At 44.3% G+C, this 22,239-nt stretch overlaps 2 protein-coding genes across 5 annotated transcripts in view; both read left to right on the forward strand.

Moving 5' to 3' along the window:
* The window catches only part of mettl6 (methyltransferase like 6), a 31,417-nt gene extending 24,313 nt beyond the window's left edge, over positions 1-7,104 (forward strand). For 2 of the 4 annotated variants that reach the window (XM_039736169.1, XM_039736170.1), the window contains 2 exons: positions 2,073-2,214; positions 6,824-7,104. In XM_039736169.1, coding sequence (XP_039592103.1) covers positions 2,073-2,214; positions 6,824-6,972 — 291 coding nt within the window. In that variant the 3' untranslated portion in view covers positions 6,973-7,104. The remainder of the gene's footprint in view (positions 1-2,072; positions 2,215-6,823) is intronic. The other 2 variants (XM_039736168.1, XM_039736171.1) reach the window with 1 other exon arrangement.
* Positions 7,105-12,420: 5,316 nt separating this feature from the next.
* The window catches only part of LOC120516163 (SH3 domain-binding protein 5-like), a 109,368-nt gene continuing 99,549 nt past the window's right edge, over positions 12,421-22,239 (forward strand). Inside the window, exon 1 of the mRNA XM_039737640.1 lies at positions 12,421-12,857. Coding sequence (XP_039593574.1) covers positions 12,777-12,857 — 81 coding nt within the window. The 5' untranslated portion in view covers positions 12,421-12,776. The remainder of the gene's footprint in view (positions 12,858-22,239) is intronic.

Consider the following 22,239-nt stretch of genomic DNA (forward strand, 5'->3'; position numbering starts at 1 on the left):
TGTATGTATGTATATATATATATATATATATATATATATATATATATATGTATATATATATATGTATGTGTATATATATATATATATATGTATGTATATATATATATATATATATGTATATATATATATATATGTGTATGTATATATATATGTATGTATATATATATATATATATATGTATGTATATATATATGTATGTATATATATATATATATATATATATATATATATATGTATGTATATGTGTTTATATATATATATATGTATAACAAGTACAAACTGAAAAGTTATGTTTTTTGTCTTAATTATTTGTTGTGCCACAATAAATAATATTTTGCACCTTCAAAGTGACAGGCATGTTGTGTAAATCAAAAGGTGCTAACCCACTAAAAACCCACTTTAATTCTAAGTTGTAAGGCAATAAAACAGGACACGGTACAAAAATAAATACAGTGATCCCTCGCTATATCGCGTTTCGACTTCCGCGGCTTCACTCTGTTGCGGATTTTAAATGTAAGCATATCTAAATATATATCACAGATTTTTCGCTGGTTCGGATTTCCAGGACAATGGGTCTTTTAATTTATGGTACATGCTTCCTCAGTTTGTTTGCTCACTTGATTTCATACAAGGGACGCTATTGGCGGATGGCTTAGAAGCTACCCAATCAGAGCATGTATTACATATTAAACAAAACTCCTCAGTGATATGCGATGTGCTTCCCGCGCGGTGCTTGATTTTTTTGCTTTTCTCTTTCTCTCTCACTCTCTCTCACTCTCTCTGCCTGACGGAGGGGCTGTTTGCACAGAAGATACGGACGCTCCTCTAAAAAATGCAGCTTTATCGCGGTGCTTCGGCATACTTTAAAGCACGTATTGATTTTTTGATTGTTTGCTTTTCTCTCTCTCTGACATTCTCTGCTCCTGACGGCGCTCTTTTGAAGATAAGATATGTTTGCATTCTTTTAATTGTGAGAAAGAACTGCCATCTCTGTCTTGTCATGGAGCACAGTTTAAACTTTTGACTAAAGGGTGTTATTTCATGTCTAGAGGGCTCTAATAATGTTAACAGTGTGGGAGAGTTTATAAGGGCTTAAAATATATAAAAATAACCACACAAACATATGGTTTTCTACTTCACGGATTTTCATCTATCGCTTTCTAGAGGGCAACCCCCATGATCGAGGAGGGATTACTGTACAACGTAAGTGAATAAATAGTAATAAATCAAAATACATCATAACAACAACTAATAAAGTAAAACAAGCACAGTTATGATGCATGTACTACCTATAAATAAGCTATTTGGACAGGGGTCCTCAATCACGGTCCTGGAGGGCCGCAGTGGCTGCAGGTTTTTGCTCCAACCCAATTGCTTAATAAGAAGCTCTTATTGCTCAAGTAACACTTCTGCTTCACTTTAGTTGTCTCGTTCGTTAAGATATTGAACCCCTGATTGCTTATTTTACTGTTAAACAGCTGTAATCTTGGTTTTTAATTGCTAGTAATTAGCAATAACAGGCAAATGACAAAAGAGAGCAGCAGTTCTCCATTCAGCTTGTTACCATTTACACCTGAGTGTATTTATTGTTCTCTGTTGGGTTTAATTAAATACTTGGAAGGAAAGTGAAGAGAAAAAAGTAAAGGACTGAGAAGTACTCCTCCATTTTAGCCTTCAAAGCATTTGGATGATATCCTTAGAAAGGGGAAGAAAATCTAGGATATGAGAATGAGCTGACATAGCAGAGTTAAAGCACCAACAAGCCATGAAATTAAATTATTGGCAAGAATTGCTTTCTAATTAAGCAACTGGGTTAGAATAAAAACCTGCAGCCACTGTGGCCCTCCAGTAACTGGGATTGAGGACCCCTGTATTAGGAGCTTGAAAGCCCCAAAGACCCTGGAGTAAGTCGCAAAAAAATGTTAAATAAATTCTGATCAGATTTGCTCCGTTTTCTTCCTTTACCCTGAAAATCTATACACGTGACTGAGGCAACACACCAAACTTGTAAAAAGATAAATTTCCCTCTAGGGATAAATAAAGTTCTAATTGTCACCTTTGTTTGATTGCAGGTCCTGAAGCCGGGTGGGTGCGTTTTATTCCGAGACTATGGTCTTTATGATCATGCAATGATGAGGTTTAAAAGTGGAAACAAGCTGGGAGACAATTTTTACGTCCGACAAGATGGAACAAGGTCGTTCTTCTTTTCTGATGGTGAGTCCAATTGGGGGGAGTCACGATACTGAAATTCAAGGTTTGTGTGTTCTGTCCAGGTCCCTCTGTAATGGTTTAAGTGATGCTACATTATCTGCCATTCCACTTTGTTTGGTATCATCATCAGACTACATTTATTTATTTATTTTACTGTTACCCTCATCATCCACTCTAATAACAGCATACGCATCTGTGTGTCTGCCCTGCTGCTACGTCTCTGTCATTACAAAAGATATGCACCACAAACATTTTTATAAAATGCATTACATTCCAACAGATGGTGCAAGGCAAACTTTTGTATTTATAAAATGTATTGCATTTGTCATTCCAACACTGCTTTTACGAATCCCATACAAATGGCATATAACACACATTACTATGTGTATAACATGGTGATGTGGATGTTGGTACTTGTATGGCTGCCACAGGGACTGGCACACTTCTTTGATGTTGTAACTGCTAACGGCATGGCACAATGAATTCTGAGGTGTGTAGAAATATCTCATCTGCCCAGGTTCCTGTAGATGCCCGTAAGGCCTGTAAGGCAACACAGGAGTTTTTCACAGCTAAAAAAAAAATTGGAAATTTCTTGAACGGCCAAAATGGTCACCCGATTTCAATCCCATTGAGCAGGCCTTCCATATGCTGATGAGAAAACTTAAGGAGACAAGCCCCCCGAAACAAGCGGGAGCTGAAGATGGCTGCACGAGGGGCTTGGCAGAGTACTAAATATGATGGCTTTAACAGGCCCGCCATTGCTGTGTCCTGAACAGTATGGTGCCCTGAAATCAGGTAACCGTGTAGAAAGCATGTTAGGTGACTGAAATGTCTGCAAATCCCCCTTTAAATGAAAGTCTGCAATGTGCACTTTAATAACGGGTCAGAGTTGTTTGATTTGTAACTTAAACTGTGGAGCAGCAGGGGTAATAAAGTAAAAATGAGTCTTTATCTCAAACGTTATGGAGGGCCCTGTATATCGAAGTTGACTGCCCTTTATGTGAATCAGTGACTCTTTCCAGGTTGGCTAAGTATGCCGAGGCGTTGCAGCTTTTCTTTTGTCTCTGCGCTGACCCTGCTGCCTTTCATCTTACTCACCCTGCAGCTGGAGCCTGCTAATTACCGCCCCGCTTGTCGATGGATTTCAATGACTGCACGCCCTCACGTTAGCATCAGCAGAACAAGCTTCATGGACGGGTTGAGCTGAAATCCACTCAAATTATTAAGAAATTTAAACAGGACCCCCACCCAAGCCTGTGTCTCACAACACACTCATTTTTGATTTTATTAGCCTTTTCCAAGCTGTCCCAACCTTTTTTTAGAATTGGGATTGGACACAAAATACGAGGGTACATCAAAAAGTAAAGGCAAATTGAATATGACGCGGCAACTGCAACGGGTGGAAGCTGACGTGATACACCATGTTTGTGGTGGCTTATGGGTAGTTCAGATACGCACAGAGCAATGCCCTGCTGTTAGTGCAGTTGAAGCCAAGGTGAAATGAACGTGGATGCTCTGTTATGGGATCACACCATCGTCGGACAACACGCCGTAGTGGGAGACTTGCTGAAATGGGTGGATTTAGAAGAAAAGAAGGAAATGGTAGCAAGGAGTGAAAAATCAGCTCAGTGGAGCTTAGCCACATTAAGTCCTTTGCTAGGAGAAGAGCAATCCCAGGTGATGTTAGCAACCCAGCGTGATCATCACAGGTCAGCGTCACATTACGTGACTTGGAGTTGGAGGGGACGTCAAACGTGCCGACTGCAGTTGCAGATCTCGTCACCCGAGGCTGTCAAATTATAAAACTAGAACTTGCTGGGTAGGACAAATTACATGACTCTGTGACAACTCTCCATTCATATTTCCAAATTATTGTAAGCTTGTCCATTTTTTTGAAACCCCGGCGCTGTACACGTGCTTTTCAGGTACTGTAAGTTTGGCAGCAATCTTGGCCCTTTTTTTAAAATCTTTTTTTCCATTCTATCTTACTACAAAAAACCGAGAGACATCGAGCAGACGGGGCCCTGCTGTGTTTGTGAGGTCCGCGCACACGTTTCCCTGTTTCTTTGGGAAAGATCCAGCTGCATACATCTGGAGCTCTGTGATTAAGGAGCTCCATTCAACAGCCAATCAAGTCGCAGGTTTCTGTAGCTAGTCGCTATTGGCTGCCTTGTGTGCATTGTACTTCTGGCTGAACACTGATTGGTTGTCAACTCTTACATACACAGAGCCCGCCCCTACGACTATTTGATTGTGTGGGGCGTGTCACACACTGGTGGGACTGAGTCACTTGGGATATCATATTACACATTCGGGGGTCATAGGCATGTGCTGCTCCCGCCTCTGAATCGCTAAGATTGTGTCAACGAAGTCTGTAAATGAAAATCGCTGGAAACGTTGTGTAATGTGACGGAGCCTTTAGTTTTGTCTGTTTCTGCTCCTCTTTGTCTGGCCTTTCCTGTGGAATCGTCCTTAATAAATCTTCCAATATACGTCACTGACGTTGTCTTGTTTTGGATCAGAGGTTTCACGTTTTGTCTCTCAGGCTCGGAATCCTATGCAAATACGGTTGAACTCGAGTCATCCTCCGGATAGTGAGTAATGATATGTTTTATAGTGTGTAATAACACACTAGCAATTACTTACAGGCTTTAAGAGTTTAAAGATCTCAAAAAATCCCTCACAAGAAGGAAAGCTGTGAAAAGCTCTGGTGTGTATGGAAATCTGTATAAATAAAGGATTTATAAACCTCTTAATAAACCTCCAGTTTCGGGGCTGGAGTTCTGTGTAAAAACGGTTAACCCCGAATGCATGATCTGATATGCTGTGTTTAACCCAAATAACACTCAGCAACGTATTCTGTTGCCATCTCGTGGATAAAATGACATCCTGCTGCAAAAAAGTCAGGAATATTTCTATGCATTCTGATACTCTCTGGCAGGGGTGGGCAATGTCAGTCCTGGAGGGCCGCGGTGGCTGCAGGGTGCTGTTTCTTAATGAGCAGTCAATTATTGCTGATGAAGAAGCACTTATTGCTAAAGTGGTAGTTTGATGCTTGAGTTTAGTGGTCTTGCTTGTTAAGTTTCCCCTCCCGTAATTGCTTATTTAAATCTTAAACAGCTGCATTTGCCATTTTAATGCCTCCTTATTAGCCATCAGATGTAAATGACAAAGCAGCCAGCAGTTCTCCATCTCGCTTGTTTCCGTGTGTGTTCATCAAGCACTTAATAAAACACTTAACAGAAAAATGTGACAGACTGAAAATGAGTTTTAGGCTTCAGATCATTTGGATGAGACCCTTGGAAAGGAAAAAATCTACAAAATAAGAACCCATTGTAGACTAACAAGCCATCAAATCTAAATAAGGTCTGAGACTGGCGATCATTGGTTTGTAATGAAGCTAGTGCTGGGCGATATGGAAAAATCATATATCACAATATGGATTATTTTATATCACAATAACGATATATATCACGATATACCACCCACAATAAAGTACGTTTTCAGTTATTCTCTCAAAAGTTTGACAAAAATATCATTGCATACTTTTTTTGCAACTTTATTTTGAAGTGACATTCAAAAGTTCATTTTTATTCTTGATTATCACTTATATAAAGGGTAGAGTATGCATTGCATAGCGACAAGACATTATCATACATTTGTCATAGCCTATTTAATGCAATATTTTCTTTAGTAATTGATAAAATTAGGTTAGAAACGATAGAAACGATAGAAGAGAAATAGGACGATAGACACTTTTCTATCGTCCCCACGATATATATCGTCATATCGCCCAGCACCAAATGAAGCAACTGGATTGGAACAAAAACCTGCAGCCACCCCTGCTCTCTGGTAACTCATCAATATTCATTAGTGGGTGGACCTTCAACCGAAACCCCCGTGGCCTGTAAAGCCAGTTTTAGAACAAAACTGAAACTGCACCGTTAGTTGAATCAGACACTGATGGTGACAACGTGAGTCGCACATCAGACATCGACACTGTCAGACAAACATGCATACGGCACCGTGTGAGCGAACCACTGTGATATGCCTGGTGAATTCGGTCACCTCAAAACTTTATTGTGGTGCAAGCAGCTTTGTGGCAAATTGATTACAATCCGGACATTAGCCACCTAAGCACTGTTCACACTGTGGTAGCTGACGGCGGAAACGTGGAAGCCTACAATAACACAAGGGGTGCGGCGGTCGTGCAGATCAGGCACTGCTGTTCTCATCCTGCCATGTGCAAGCGACAGAATAAAAGATACGAGAAGTGTACAAGGAAACATGTAGCAATTGTCCCAATTGTGACGTTGGGCTGTGTGTTGGTGACGCCTTCAAAACGCGTCACTCGAAGGACGACCCCTAAATCTGCGTCAGTACGGCACACTCGGCTGAGTAATTGGGTTGATGCTTTGGTACTGACGTGTTTCTGTTACATATAATAATAATATTTTGTCTTGTAAATTTTGGCTCATTTTTTTTTTCTGGGGCGTAACAAGCCCGTGTCCCATTTCTTTGGGCCTGCCTTTTGAGTTGGGCGCCAGTGGTGTGCTGTGACGAGATTTGACCCCTGACAGAGCTGATCGCTTCTCTCTTTTTCTCTTTTCAGATTATTTAGCCCAGCTTTTCACACAAGCCGGCTACGAGGTCCTGGTGAATGAATACGTCCTGCGCGAAACGGTCAATAAAAAGGAGGGTCTGAGCGTCCCCAGGGTGTTCCTGCAAAGCAAATTTAAGAAGGTGACGACGGGGACGTAGCGTCCGGCGGACCGTTTGAACTGGCTGCTGTCGGGGAGTCGTTTATCTTTTTTAATTTCTTACTGAAGCGTCCAATTCCTCCATTTGTTTTATTAAACGTATTGAGATTCAAACCAGTGCTCACCAGTCCGAGCTCCTTTTGAAGGTTAGCAGTCAAGAAATTCTAAAGTCTTTACTCTGCTTTTGTGGGAGTCTGAGTGAGCCACTTCATATACACAGGAGTGACACCAGTGTGAATGACCTTGTGTTTACTGTGAAAGGCGCTATATAATACCAGAGGATTGCCTGTTTAAACCCCAAATCCTTATGTGACCCTGAGTGAGTCACTTCACATTCCTAGGGGACCGCTTGGGGATAATGACTGCTACGAAAGGCACTATAAAATACTACAGGATTGCTTATTGGGATTCTTTGCCCGCCCTGACATTTCATATAAACACAATGACTGGAGGTTAAACCACTGTACCTTAGGATAGCGTTTGCATTGAAAGGCGCTATATCGTACTTGCCTGTTCCAACCTCAGCACTGACCCCTTATGTGTCCCCTTTCACTTGACAAAATGGGAGTGACTGCAACTGCAAAGCATCTTGGGATGGGGGTTCACTAAGGAAAGGCATGATATAGCAGGGGTCTCAAACTCCAGTCCCGGAGGGCTGCAGGTTTTCATTCAAACCCTTTTCTTAATTAGTGACCTGCCTTTGCTGCCATTTAACTTCTTTTCCATTCATCTTCATTGATTTGCTCTTGAAGACTCAGACCCCTTCATTGTTTCTTTTTCCTTAATTAGCTGCCAGACAATCATGAGATACAAAATGAGCCAAAACAACTGGTGTCCATCATACAATATCTGAAAATAAAGAAAGATGAAGAGCCCAGGAATGTCGATCTGCTCAGGTCCTCAAAACATTTGAACAGAAAAGAGAAAAATCAACAGTTTCAGAGATGTCTGCTATGGTACAATAAGAGCAGCAACAGGCCGTGGAATTAAAGAACTAAAGAGTTTAATGAACGACGAGCTGGTTGGAGTTTGAGGCCCTGACTTAGGTGGTCTTCTGTTGGCTCCCTCACTTCACATTTCACTTCTGTTTGGGTGCCGTTTAATGAAAGAAATGAAGCAACTCAGAGAAACGATGAAGAAATCTTAAAAGTGCAATTCAATTTAAGTGAATTCACAAGAAGTTAATTAGCAGCACAAACAGGGCACTCAATGAAATCCTGCAGCCACTGCGGCCCTCCAGGACTGGTGTTGGGCACCCCTGAATAGTGCCTTTCTCATCTCTCTATTATATAACCTCTTTAATAGATAAACAGGTATGAAAGGCACTATAAAGAATAATTTACACGTGGGAGAAAAGTAATGAGACTGATTTTTTATTTACCAAAGTTTTTCTTTTTTTCAAACATCAATGTTATCCCCTTCAAAGTAGTTCCCTTGAGCAGCTACACACCGATGGAGACGTTGTTCCCACTGTTGGTAGCGGCGCTGGAAGTCTTCAACCGGTATGGTCTTCAGCATGTCCGTTACACTCTTTTGGATGTTTTCTAAAGTCCCGAAATGACGTCCTTTAAGGACATTTTTCAGTTTAGGAAAAAAGAAAAAGTCACACGGACTGAAGTCAGGTGAATAAGGGGGCTGGGGAACCACAGGAATGCTGTTTTTTCGATTGTCCTTCTGCTCAATTGTGAGGTTTTTCGGCACCATTTTGGCACAGACCTTTCGCATGTGCAAATGTTCAGTCAAAATTTGATGAACGGTAAATCTGTTCAAATTTAATTGTCCACTCAACATTCTTAATGTTAAACGACGGTCTGATCTCACAAGAGTGTTCACACGTTCGATGTTTTCATTGGTTTTCGTTGAAGTCCTCCCTGAACGGTGTTCATCTTCAACGTGTTTTCTGCCTTCCAAAAATGATTTGTGCCAGCGAAAAACTTGAGCTCGGGATAAAGAATGTTCCCCATAGGCCTGTTTTAACTTTTCAAACGTCACACTTGCCGTTTAATGGCACAACGTTGCTCCAAATTCCGCTGTTCCATTTTGCGTGACGCACAACCAAAAACACAACTTCGCAAATAGCAGTCACGAAAATCACGTAGTTAACGGAAGGAGTTGAAACTCGCACTGAGCTATGGGAGGGTACTGATACACGGGCTCTATCAAGGTGAATGAGGTTATCATTGCTGATGCAAATTAGACAAACAACCCAGGCTGCCCACATCACGTCACGTCACGTCACATGTGAGTGGTCTCTTCTCTCCCGTTACACTCAGACTACATCCTGGGGTACACAATGCTGGATTGTGATTGGGCGGCAGGTTCACTGGCACTTCCAAAACTGGGGGTCTGACTGATCAGGGTTGGTTCCTTCTCTGCTTGGGATTAATAAAGTATCTATCTATCTATCTAGTGTCGCTGGAGTGGCCGACCCCAAATTTGATGATGAATACATTGTGTTAGTTACTGCAGTGTGGCACTAGGGGGCGCCAGATTACAGGACTTCCTGCACATTTCATTACTTGGGAAAGGCGAAGCCTTAGTGGGTCATCAGCCAGTGTGCATTTAAATGAAATCCTCCGAGCAATCTGGGCACAGGTGGGCATCGCTAATCCGATGGCACCATTTATAAAACTTGCCATTTCTTTATTCTCATGTTTTCACCCGTGCTGCCACCTTGCCACTGTTGACCTAATCTGTGTTGAGTTTCACCCAGGTGAGTGCTGAAGTCAGTCGGTCCTATCATTATTATTTATAGCGCCTCTTGTGTGTTAGGTTATATGGTGCCTTTGCTACTGTATACTTTACAGGAGCACTGGCAGGTGGAGGCAGTCGGTCTGGGTTTGAACAGGGCATTACTGTGATATTATACAGCGCCTTTCATGGTGAATGCTGTCCCAAGGTCATTAAATGAGCTGTGAGCACCAACAGATGAAGCGGCTCGCTCAGGGACACACAAGGATTCAGTACTGGCGTGTGTGGTATTATATAGCGCCTTTTATAGTAAACACAATCACAAGGTCATTTACACCAGCCTCGGTCCTGGGGTTTGAATAAGCAATCCTGTGGTATTATATAGTGCCTTTCATCATGAACACTGTCCCAAGGAGGTTTAACTAACATACTGTCACTTTTGTTTATATGAAATGTGAGCGCTGACAGGTGAAGTGACACACTCGGGGACAGACAGCGATTCATTACTGAGGCACTCCTGTGGTACAATATGGCACCTTTCACAGTAAACACACTGCCATGGGGTCCTTTACCAAACCAGTGTGTGAAGTGTTGGCAGATGGAGTCGCTCACTCAGGGTCAAAGAATAAGTCAGTTCTGCAGTTTTGATTGAGCCTGAGCTCAGGGGGATGGACGTCTGCCGGTCACCATAAATCAAAAGGACATCGGCGGTCCAAGCCTGAAAGGAGCTGCCTGGCCAACCTGCAGGACTGCACGACAGCTGGATGAGGGAGGATCACAGGGAGCATCTGCTGCATTGCAAATCACACGGGGACTGAATCAGGTGAGCGGCGTTTTAAAGGAGGAAACAAAACGGAAACAAGCAGACAAGGAAATCCTCAGAAATCAAAATAAGGGCGACACCGACAGACCCCCAGGACTGAGAGAAAACGAAGCCACCATACTGGCCTGCACACCCCACTTAACATAAAGTCAATGGCGAGGCTCAGAAGATCACTTTGGTTCATTCGCATAGGAGTGGACCTTCATCACGCACATCTACAACTCATGATGGCCGCGGAGAGTGGGGACGCGTTACGTGTCACTCAGCACACTTAGGTGACAACCTCACCGAACTAAGAAATTAGCAGAGTCCTGAACAGGACTTGAGGAGAAACTCCAGGAGAATCCAGAAAGTGTGGCAGCACATCAGCAGACCCCCAAAACTACAGGGGACAACATCTGCCTGGGACGTGGGCATTAGACGAGAGGGGTAAACAAGCCATGGGCCGACCACAAGACCCTTCACATCTATCGGTTATATAGCGCCTTTCTACCGAACCTTCTAGTGCATTTCACATTGAACTATGTACAGTATCTCTTATAAGAGCCCAACTGATATATAGCAGAGAGCAGACTTCACATCTGTAATACAGTGAATCGGTCTTAATTCATTATATAGTGCCTTTCCTATCTGTTATGTAGCACACTTGCCTACCTGGACAGTGCACTTCACTTCTAGCCATCTGTATAATATAGTGCCTTTCTCATCTATCTATTATATAGCCTCTTTAATTCATCTTTATAGTGCCTTTCATACCTGAGTATCTATTAATTATATAAGCCCTTTAATGTCTGTTTTTATAGTGCCCTTCATATCTGTTTATTATTTACTCCCTTTAACAACTCTTGTTGTTTAATATAGTGCCTTACCTTTCTATCTATTAATTATATAGCCCCTTTAATATCTTATTTTATATTGTATTTCTCTATGTATTAATTATATAGCCATTTAACATCTCTGTGCCTTTTAGTTATACATCCCCTGTAACAACTGTTTTTATAAAGCCTTTCCTATCTCTTTATTAATTATATATCCCCTTTAACAACTCTCTTTATTTTATATAGTGCCTTCCCTACCTATTAAGTATATAAATAGACCATTTAACAGGTTTCTATTTTATATAGTGCCTTCCCTATCTATCTATCAATTAATTACATAGCCCCTTTAACATTGCTCTACTTTATATAGCGCCTTTTCTTTCCATCTACAAGTCACCGTTTCTTGCCAGAGGATGCCCATGTCCTTCAAGTGGCGCTGGACTCTTCACGTGTGCCAGTTTGTCATCACAAACAGTAACGATGGCAGCCTTTACACATCACGAGAGGCCTGTCTGTGGATGATGGCCGTCTTGGCCCCCGTGTGGACGCTCACCTTTCTTTTTCTTAAACAGACCACCAGCAGTGTGGGCAGGATGAGCGAGGCTTCCAGACTTGGCTGAGCATTTGAGGTCCAACATTCACAGATGAAGCTGCTCAAACTGAACCTGAAATGCCGCTACTGTAGCTCCACTATGTTCTTGAGATGTTAGAGGGATGGGGTGAATGTGCAGACTCCACACAGCAGCTGGAATTTGAACCCAGGACTCTGGAACTTTAGCACCGCACAGTCCAATTGTCTTCAGACGTTCGAGATTGCATAGGCCGCTTTGGCATCGCAGGTGGCCTCAGTCTCCTGCATCACATCACATCATGTCATGTCATAAGAAGACTGTGTGAAATCCCGAGGGGTCAAGGCCCAGCCCTAGACGGGATGCCAGTACATTGCTGTGGTTTTTTCGCCAGGTTCATTTACCTAACAGCCTGATTTTGCAAGGCGAGGGCTCAGAAGGACCACCTCTGCTTAAAAAAAATAAAACAAAAAAAGATGAAAGGGCAAGAGAGGCGCGTTCGGGAAAACTAAAAAGGGGGCGGGCACATGCGCGCACGAGAGCGCGTGGCCGCAAAAGCGCGTTCCCTTCACTCCAGTCCGTAGCGCTCGGCGCGTCTGCTGCTCTGTTCCAGGGTCGCCGCCAATGGAGCCATCCCGTCGTCGTCAACAGCGGCAGCCTGCGGTTATTGGGTGTCAGCCCGTCGTCGCCGAGCGCGGATGGTGAAGTGACAGCAGAAAAGGTGGCGTGGACAGAGACAGACACCGAGACAGGGCGACAAGAAGGAAGCCCCCTGAGCCACGCAACGAGCGGACTCGACGCAGACGGTGTGGGGGGGAGAATCGGCTTTGCGGAGGCTGGCAAGCGTTTGACAAGCCCGGGGGGAGGAGAACTGACTGCACCGAAAGGATTTTCATCTTTTAAAATGGATACTTGCGAGAAGGGACCACCACTAGAAGAAGAGTTTGATTCACCCGAGGAGGAAGAAGTGGACCCCAGGATTCAGGTAACAACAAATACTAAGACGCCGTTTTGTTTGCAGCTCCTTCGACAACAACAACCGTCCGCTTGCTAGCTCGCCCGCCCGGCCGCGTGTCTGTCTGTCTGTCATTCCGTCCCGAAATCCGTTTGAGCGCCGAGCTCGGTAGCCGCTTGTCAGTACTGCCCGGTCCGAGGGGTCCTCCCCGTGCTGGCTTTCATGGTTTCAGCCGCCCCGCGTCATCGGAGTTCCTCGGCCGTATTTGGGTCCGCAAAACGCTGCGGCGGTCACGACGGCTTGTCCCTTCGAAAGAGGCTGCACACAAACGGGCCGGTAGGCGCGCAGGCCGACCTGATGAAGCCGCGTTCAGAACGGTGCACATTCACAAGACTTCACCCCGACAGAGTGTCCGTTTTCCCTTCTTCTGAAACGCGAAATCGCACGCCGGTGTTGGTCAAACGTCAATTGAATGAGGCGCTGGTGACCCGAGCCGATCTCTTCATTCAGATTTCAGAAATTTTAAATTCCAGTGCAGTGCGGCACGGTGGCGCAGTGCTTGGCGGTCTTGGCGCACGTGATCGGAGTTGCACACAAGTTGGCTCAGCCCGCCTTTAACTCGCATCCCAGAAATGGGAGTTTGAGGCTAACTGGGGACGGACATTCTAGAGGTTTTGAGTGGTTGCCTGGTCCTGCAAACATTTCAAGCCCAATGACAGCTGAAAACCCGCTGTGAGCGTGGGAAAGGCGCTATATAAATGTATAATTATTGTCCTGGTAAATTGACAAATGCCAATCTTCCTCCTACAACATAATACTTTTGGAGCAGCGGTGCTTCTATTGGTGTCATTGAGTCCCTGGGTTCAACTGTGTAAATCCCAGCTTGATTCTCCCCCAACGTAACCTATCGTCTATAGGGGACGAGTGAAAGCATTAGAGTCGTCAAAAATTTTGAGCTCCAGTTTTTGACGTTTTATGGTCCCCTGATACCGAAAACATCGATTATCTTGATGATGGGTGTCTGTGTGTCTCAGTCTCTTGAGGATGGTTTACAGCTAAAATGGCAGGATGGAAAAAAATCCCAAAGTTGAAACTTCAGTCTGTTATGTGATGACGATGTGCTGATTAGTTTTTGAGCCAAATCGTGCAAAGAGAAAGAGGCACTCGGGAGGAGCCCTCAAATACCGGAATTCTGCAATTAATTAGGAATTCTCTATCGTAATGACCTGTTTTATGACCAGAAAGGTCAGCTTCAGAGCGGTAAACGATTACCGAAATGTTAGAGAAGAGTTTGGGTCACTTGGTTCCTAAGGCGCAGAGCCCACCGACACTCACGTCTGAATTTTTTTCTTTATCCCTTTTCTCAGACTGGGTGGGAGAGGGTGGATCGGGTTACTTTGTATGCTGTGTCTGTTTATTGTCTTTGCTTCATCAAAAGTTGATCATCGCAGTAAATTACGAAGGCTGTCAGTGGACTAATATCTAAAACAGTATTAAATTGGGGTGGGGGTCCACCTTGGAGTGTAAAGCATGGAGAGAAGTGGGGTGGAGGGATGTTTGCCCCTTCCAGTTTTAAGAACGGTGATGAGTAATTTGGTACACTTTAAAAATAGACAACCCAATGCACTCCACCAAGTCAGTGGTTTTCCCCTCAAAATACTTTTTAAAAAAAAAAAAAAAAAGTGCATCTGGAAGCCTTGCCCGTTTGGTGGGCACCCTGTAATGGAATAAATAAGTGGAGAAAATGGATGAATGGTTGTAATTCATAAGAGAGGCAGGCAGTGTGGCGTGCTGGTTAAGGCTTTAGACTTCACATCATGAGGTGGTTCATTCAAATCCCACCCCTGGCACCCTGTGACCCTGCGACCCTGCACAGGTCACTTCACTTGCCGCCGGTGCTCCAAGTGGAAAAACAAAAGTAACGGAGCTGACTGTGTTTTGGATGTCATGAGGCCCCTTAGATGAGGGCATCTGCCAAACGATAAATGGCAAGGACTTAATGAACGAGTCCCTCGTGTTTAGTAACTCGGCTGCGGTGTCCAGTGGTGAACGCTTTCAGGACAGGCAGCCCCACCGCACCCCCTTAGTACAGAGCATTCAGAAAGTATTCCCAGTGCTTCATCACTTGTTCCACATTTTGTTATGTTACAGCCTTATTCCACAATGGATTCAATTCATTTTTTTCCTCAGAATTCTTCACACAACACCCCATAATGACAACATGAAAAAAGTTTACTTGAGGTTTTTGTAAATTTATTAAAAATAAAAAACTGAGAAATCCCATGTCCATAAGTATTCACAGCCTTTGCTCAATACTTTGTCGATGCACCTTTGGCAGCAATTCCAGCCTCAAGTCTTTCTGAATATGATGCCACAAGCTTGGCACACCTATCCTTGGCCAGTGTCGCCCATTCCTCTTTGCAGCACCTCTCAAGCTCCATCAGGTTGGATGGGAAGCGTCGGTGCACAGCCATTTAAGATCTCTCCAGAGATGTTCAATCAGATTCAAGTCTGGGCCACTCAAGGACATTCACAGAGTTGTCCTGAAGCCACTCCTTTGATATATTGGCTGTGTGCTGAGGGTCGTTGTCCTGCTGAAAGATGAACCGTCGCCCCAGTCTGAGGTCAAGAGCGCTCTGGAGCAGGTTTTCATCCAGGATGTCTCTGTACATTGCTGCAGTCATCTTTCCCTTTATCCTGACTAGTCTCCCAGTTCCTGATGCTGCCACCACCATGCTTCACTGTAGGGATGGTATTGGCCTGGTGATGAGCGGTGCCTGGTTTCCTCCAAACGTGACACCTGGCATTCACACCAAAGAGTTCAATCTTTGTCTCATCAGACCAGAGAATTTTGTTTCTCATGGTCTGAGAGTCCTTCAGGTGCCTTTTGGCAAACTCCAGGCGGGCTGCCATGTGCCTTTTACTAAGGAGTGGCTTCAGTCTGGCCACTCTACCATACAGGCCTGATTGGTGGATTGCTGCAGAGATGGTTGTCCTTCTGGAAGGTTCTCCTCTCTCCACAGAGGACCTCTGGAGCTCTGACAGAGTGACCATCGGGTTCTTGGTCACCTCCCTGACTAAGGCCCTTCTCCCCGATCGCTCAGTTTAGATGGCCGGCCAGCTCTAGGAAGAGTCCTGGTGGTTTCGAACTTCTTCCACTTACTGATGATGGAGGCCACTGTGCTCATTGGGACCTTCAAAGCAGCAGACATTTTTCTGTAACCTTCCCCAGATTTGTGCCTCGAGACAATCCTGTGTCGGAGGTCTACAGACAATTCCTTTGACTTCATGCTTGGTTTGTGCTCTGACATGAACTGTCAACTGTGGGACCTTCTATAGACAGGTGTGTGCCTTTCCAAATCATGTCACATCAACTGAATTGACCACAGGTGGACTCCAATGAAGCTGCAGAAACATCTCAAGGATGATCAGGGGAAACAGGATGGACCCAAGCTCAATTTGGAGCTTCATGGCAAAGGCTGTGAATACTTATGGACATGGGATTTCTCAGTTTTTTTATTTTTAATAAATTTGCAAAAACCTCAAGTAAACTTTTTTCATGTTGTCATTATGGGGTGTTGTGTGTAGAATTCTGAGGAAAAAAATGAATTGAATCCATTTTGGAATAAGGCTGTAACATAAGAAAATGTGGAGAAAGTGATGAAGCGCTGGGAATACTTTCTGGATGCTCTGTAGTTCAGTCGGGGGGTCAAACGGATCGGCTTTGGTGTTTGTGTCTTCTTAGGCCCAACCTGACGTGTAAATTCTATTAAGGAGGACGGTTTGAAAATTGGGACATCGCCACAATTGAAAGTGTGATTGGCACGTGGGGTGGGGGGGGATGAGGTTGGGTAGTTGGCACTTCATGGCAGAAAAAAAATACAAAACAAGCACATCTTTGTAATTATTCATCAGCAGTGATTGAAGTTCCGGCATAAACTCTCAGCCTGACATCAAATTCCCGTCTTCTCCCTGTCATATAGCACCTTTCATATCTGTCTATTGTGGACCACCAGGAGGCATACGGCTCACCCGCCAACCCCGTCTCGAGGGGTACCAAGCTTGCCAGACAACACACCGTTTTTCTTTTGCTCCAAATATACATAACACGGTTCTTTTCTTCCTCCTCCTTTCTCTTGATCTCCTCTGTTGCCGAGGATGTGTGGAGCTACAGGGCACATCAGTGTGCTGCCCAATAATATGATGGTATAAGGCTGGTGTGAGCAATGGCGGTGGTCCTGGTGGGCCGGGGTAGCTACAGGTTTTTATTTCAAACCAGTTGCCTAATCAGAAACCAGTCCTTGTCACTAGGAGGTCTTCTTTAATTTCACGTCTCATTAGTGTTTTGACTCCGCCATGTCAGGTCGATGTCCTCTCACAGAAAGGAGCAACTCCACAGTACGTCATCCAAATGATTTGGAGCCTAAAAGGATTGAGAGTTACTCCTCCCTTCAGTTTTTTCTCTTCACTTTTCCTTCAAAGTATTTTATTAAATCGTATTGTGCATGATGGACTACAGACAAGCTAGAACCTGCAGTGCAGCAGAGAGGACGGCTGCATTGTGCTTCGCCCAAACCGACTGAGTTGTGTTGTCCGACTTCATCGCGGTGCAGTGGGAGTCTGGCAGTGTGTCGTCATTTTCTGGTCATTTATTACTCTGTGCCCCTGTTTTGTGATATGAAATTAATTGAGTACGTGATTGTCACCTGTGATATAGACACAATTGCAGCTTCTCGGGGGTCCCTCACTGCAGGTGTGGCGTTCATAAAGGTGGATGACTTTTGTTTTTTTTTTTAAAGAGAATGGAATTTGGACCTTGCGATGGTCCGTAGAGAAGTCCAAGGTCTAGTATTGATTTCTGTCCACGCCCTGATTGTGAAACATCACTAATGTTGTGGTTTGATTGATGTTTTTGCCAGTGGGGAACGGGGGGGGGGAACCAAATTGGATGAAACAACTTGCTGCTAACATTAGAACAATCTGGACGAGAACGGGCCATTCAGCCCAGAAAAGCTCGCCAGTCCTCTTCCAAGAAAACATCAAGTCGAGTTTTGAAAGTCCCTAACGTCTTCCTGTCCACCACACTACTTGGTCGCTTATTCCAAGTGTCTATCGCTCTTTGTGTAAAAAAAAAAAAAATCTTCCTAATGTTTGTGCGAAATTCACCCTTCACAAGTTTCCAACTGTGTCCCCGTGTTCTTGATGAACTCATTTTAAAGTCACCGTATTGATCCGCTGCACTAATTCCCTTCATAATTTTAAACACTTCAGTCAGGTCTCCTCTTAATCTTCTTTTGCTTAAACTCTAAAGGCTCAGCTCATTTAATCTTTCCTCCTAATTCATCCCCTGTAGCCCTGAATCAGCCTGGTCGCTCTTCTCTGGACCTTCTCTTGTGCTGCTATGTCCTTTTTGTAGCATGGAGACCAAAACTGCACCCAGTACTCCACATGAGGCCTCACCAGTGTGTTATAAAGCTTGAACAGACCCTCCTGTGACTTGTACTCCACACGTCAAGGCGCTATATAACCTGACAGTCTGTTTGCCTTCTTAATGGCTTCTGAACACTGTCTGGAAGTCGATAGCTTAGAGTCCACTGTGACTCCTAAATCCTTCTCATAAGGTGGACTCTTGATTTTCCGACCGCCCATTGTGTATTCAAACCTCATATTTTTACTTCCTATGTGTAATTCTTTACATTTACTGACATTAAATCTCATTGTTCACAAATCTGCCCAAGCCTGTCTGCTGTCCAAGTGCTTCTGTGATGATATAACGGATTCCAAATTATCTGCTGATCCACCTATCTTGGTATCAACTGCAAACTGAACCAGCTTGTTACTTATATTCCTATCTAAATCATCCATCCATCCATCCATTGTCTAACCCGCTGAATCCGAATACAGGGTCACGGGGGTCTGCTGGAGCCAATCCCAGCCAGCACAGGGCACAAGGCAGGAACCTATCCTGGGTGCCAACCCACCGCAGGACACACACAAACAGCACACACTAGGGACAATTTAGAATCGCCAATCCACCTAACCTGCGTGTCTTTGGACTGTGGGAGGAAACCCACGCGGACACGGGGAGAACATGCAGACTCCACACAGGGAGGACCCGGGAAGCGAACCCGGGTCTCCTAACTGTGAGGCAGCAGCGCTACCACTGCGCCACCGTGCCGCCCTTCTATCTAAATCATTTAATAATAAATAATAATAATAGATTTTATTTATATCGTGCTTTATATTTAACAATCTCAAAGTGCTACAAAATAAGAATAAAATTAACAAACAAAAAAATCTATAGAAATAATTTAGCAAAAAGCCTTTCTAAAAAGATAAGTTTTTAGGTTTCGTTTGAAGGCATCGATATTAAATATAATGCATATAAAAATAAATAGCAGCGCCCCCCACACTGCCCCCTGCTGGTCACCACTCTTAACATCGGCCAGTTCTGATGAGGTTCCTCACACCATCACCCTCTGCTTTGTGTGTCTGAGCCAATTCTGCACCCATCTAAAAACACCACCCTGAACTCCCACTTCTTTTAGTTTGATGCCCAACCTCTCATGTGGCACCTCATCAAATGCTTTCTGAAAGTGCAGATCAATAATCTCATCTGCTCCACTCTGGTCGTATCCTTTTGTTGCCTCCTCATAGAATTCCAGCCTGTTAGTAAAACACGACCTCCCTCTTCTGACCCCACGTTGACTGTCCTGTCCTTGCCAGGTGTTGCTCAATCTTCTCCTTAATAATTCCTTCCATTAATTTTCCTGTGATGTTTCATGTTAAGCTTACTGGCCTGTAGTTGTTTGGCTCTGCCCGGTCACCCTTTTTATATAACGGGATGATATTTGCCATTTTCCAGTCCTTCGGATTCTCTCCAGTGCACAGTGACTTCCTTGGCCCATCTCTCCTGCTGGCAGTCCTGGCATTGGAAACTGTGTGGCTCATCTGTTTTTGAACTGCCATGCTGATGTTCTTTGGGGGTACAAATCTCATTGACCGTGTTGCACCAGTATCCATTGGTTTATGGGGGTCTTCAATCCCCCAAAGCGCTGGATCGCTGACGGTGTGTTATTTCCTCTCTCTGCTTTGCAGGATAGCCCAAGTCCTGGATCGTGAATTGAGACTTTAAGCTTCACAGGGGACATGTTACAATGACGGGTTTTTAGAATTTTTTTTAAAGTGCTCCACCATATCGTTAAACTCGTGTTCCAGATGTGAGGCGCCTAACAGCAGAAGGCCACTCGCCCGCCTCACCACTTCTTTAAGTTTCGCTCTTGGAGTTCTAAGCAGACCCTCATTTGAAGATCTAAGGTTACGATTAGGAGTGTAAGGTGACAGACATTGTGAGATATGAGAAGGAGCGAGATTATTGAAGGCTTTGTAAACCATCAGCAGTATTTTAAAGTCAATTCTAAATAGCACAGGTAACCAGTGTAGTGACGCTCAGACTGGCGTGATCTGCTCGGATTTTCTTTTCCTAGTTAGGATTCTGGCCGCTCCATTCTGCACTCATTCTAACTGATTTATGTCTTTTTTGGGTGGTCCTGAGACACTAATCTAGTCGACTGAAAACGAAAGCGTGAACTCATTTCTCCGCATTCTCTTGCTATATTTCTTAAGTGTTCTAGTAATCTGATTAATATGCGATTTAAAATTCAATTAAAATTTAGAATTCATCCCCGTTTTTCTCCAAACAAACTTTTGCACATTGTGGCCAAAACGTTCTGTTTTGACCTCCTCAGTCCACAGGACTTTTTCCCACAATGCCTCAGGCTTGTTTAGATGTTCATTTGCTCACTTCAGGCACTGAATTTTGTGGAGAGGATGTGGGACAGGTTTTCTTATATCTTAATTACAGGGTCATGGGGGGGTCTGCTGGAGCCAATCCCAGCCAACACAGGGCGCAAGGCAGGAAACAAACCCCGGGCAGGGCGCCAGCACACACACACACACACACACACACACACACACACACACACACACACTAGGGACAATTTAGAATCGCCAATGCACCTTTCCTTGGAGGAAACCCACGCAGACATGGGGAAGAACATGCGAATTCCACACAGGGAGGACCCGTGAAGCGAACCCAGACGGGTCTCCTAACTGTAAGGCAGCAGCACTACCACTGCGCCACCGTGCCGTCCTCTGACTCTACCATGAAGGTCACATTTGTTGAGAACAGTGGACCACCACCCCACCTCTCCAGAGTCAGCTAAATCTTCTTTTGCAGTCAAACGGAGGTTTTTATTTACCTTTCTAGCAATCCAACAAGCGGGTCTTTCAGAAAGTTTTCTTGGTCTTCCAGACCACCACCATTCCTGTTAACTGCCATTTCTTGATAACATTACAAACTGAGGTAACGGGGACCTGAAAAGCCTTCACTGTCGTTTTGTCACCTTCTCCTGCTTTGTGGCCATCAACTCTTTGATTCTTCAGAGTGCCAGGCAGCTGCCGATTGTTCAGACGAGGTTTGAGGAGTCTGAGAGTTTCTACAGCTTTTGGCATTTTGCATCACCTAACGATGACTGTGAACGAGCTAATGAAGGTCTGAGACCACCTCGGGAAACGTGATCTGGGACCTCCGATATCTTGGGGTGCCCAAACTTTTGCACGGTGCTCCTTTCCTTTTTTCACTGTACAATTATACCAAACAAAGCCAGTGCACTAATCTTGTATAAAATGCTGACAAGAAATGGCTCATCTTGAACTTCAGTTCATCTTCTGCTCACTTAACAGACATTTTAAGGAAGGGGGCCCAAACGTTTACCTGCCACTCACTGTGTGCTGGAGCTTAGCAAACCGTCACTGTCATCGTAACTGGTAATGCACACGGACTCTGAGGACACCTCTGTTTTGATTTGTTTACTTTTTTTTTCTCCCCTGTAGGGGTTTAAAAGTTCCTTAAATGTGTGTCAAAGCCCCCAGTCTGATGTCACTGGTTGTCACTTTGCTGTATGTAAAGAAGAAGAAGCTCTAATGAGTAATCCCTGAAGAGGAAAGTTAATCGCACGGATTTGCCATTAACAGACCCCCTTGTCATAATGCGCCCCTCTGCCCCTTTCACATTGTAAGTTGACTGCAAGAAACTTTGACCTGATTTGATTACTTGGGACTCGTGACACAGATGTTGTCCAGTGACCTGCTCATTAAGGACAGTTTGGGAAACCCACGGTCATCTCGGCACCACAAAGTTCAGTCAGGAATGGCCAGGATCTTGTTTTCCAGGCTGCGTTACGTGTAAACACGACGGAAGTTTCACGCCGGACTCGTACGTGCGCAGATCATGGAGGAGGCGCTGAAGGAGCTGCACTGCAGCCAACAGAATCCGAGGCTCCAATTGCACTTTTGGCCACCGCCGCTGCTTCTGCCGTTGCTCCATGTCTGTTTCTCATTCTCATTCTCG

The sequence above is a fragment of the Polypterus senegalus genome, chromosome 15 (genome assembly GCF_016835505.1).
Source record: "Polypterus senegalus isolate Bchr_013 chromosome 15, ASM1683550v1, whole genome shotgun sequence".
Taxonomy (NCBI): domain Eukaryota; kingdom Metazoa; phylum Chordata; class Cladistia; order Polypteriformes; family Polypteridae; genus Polypterus; species Polypterus senegalus.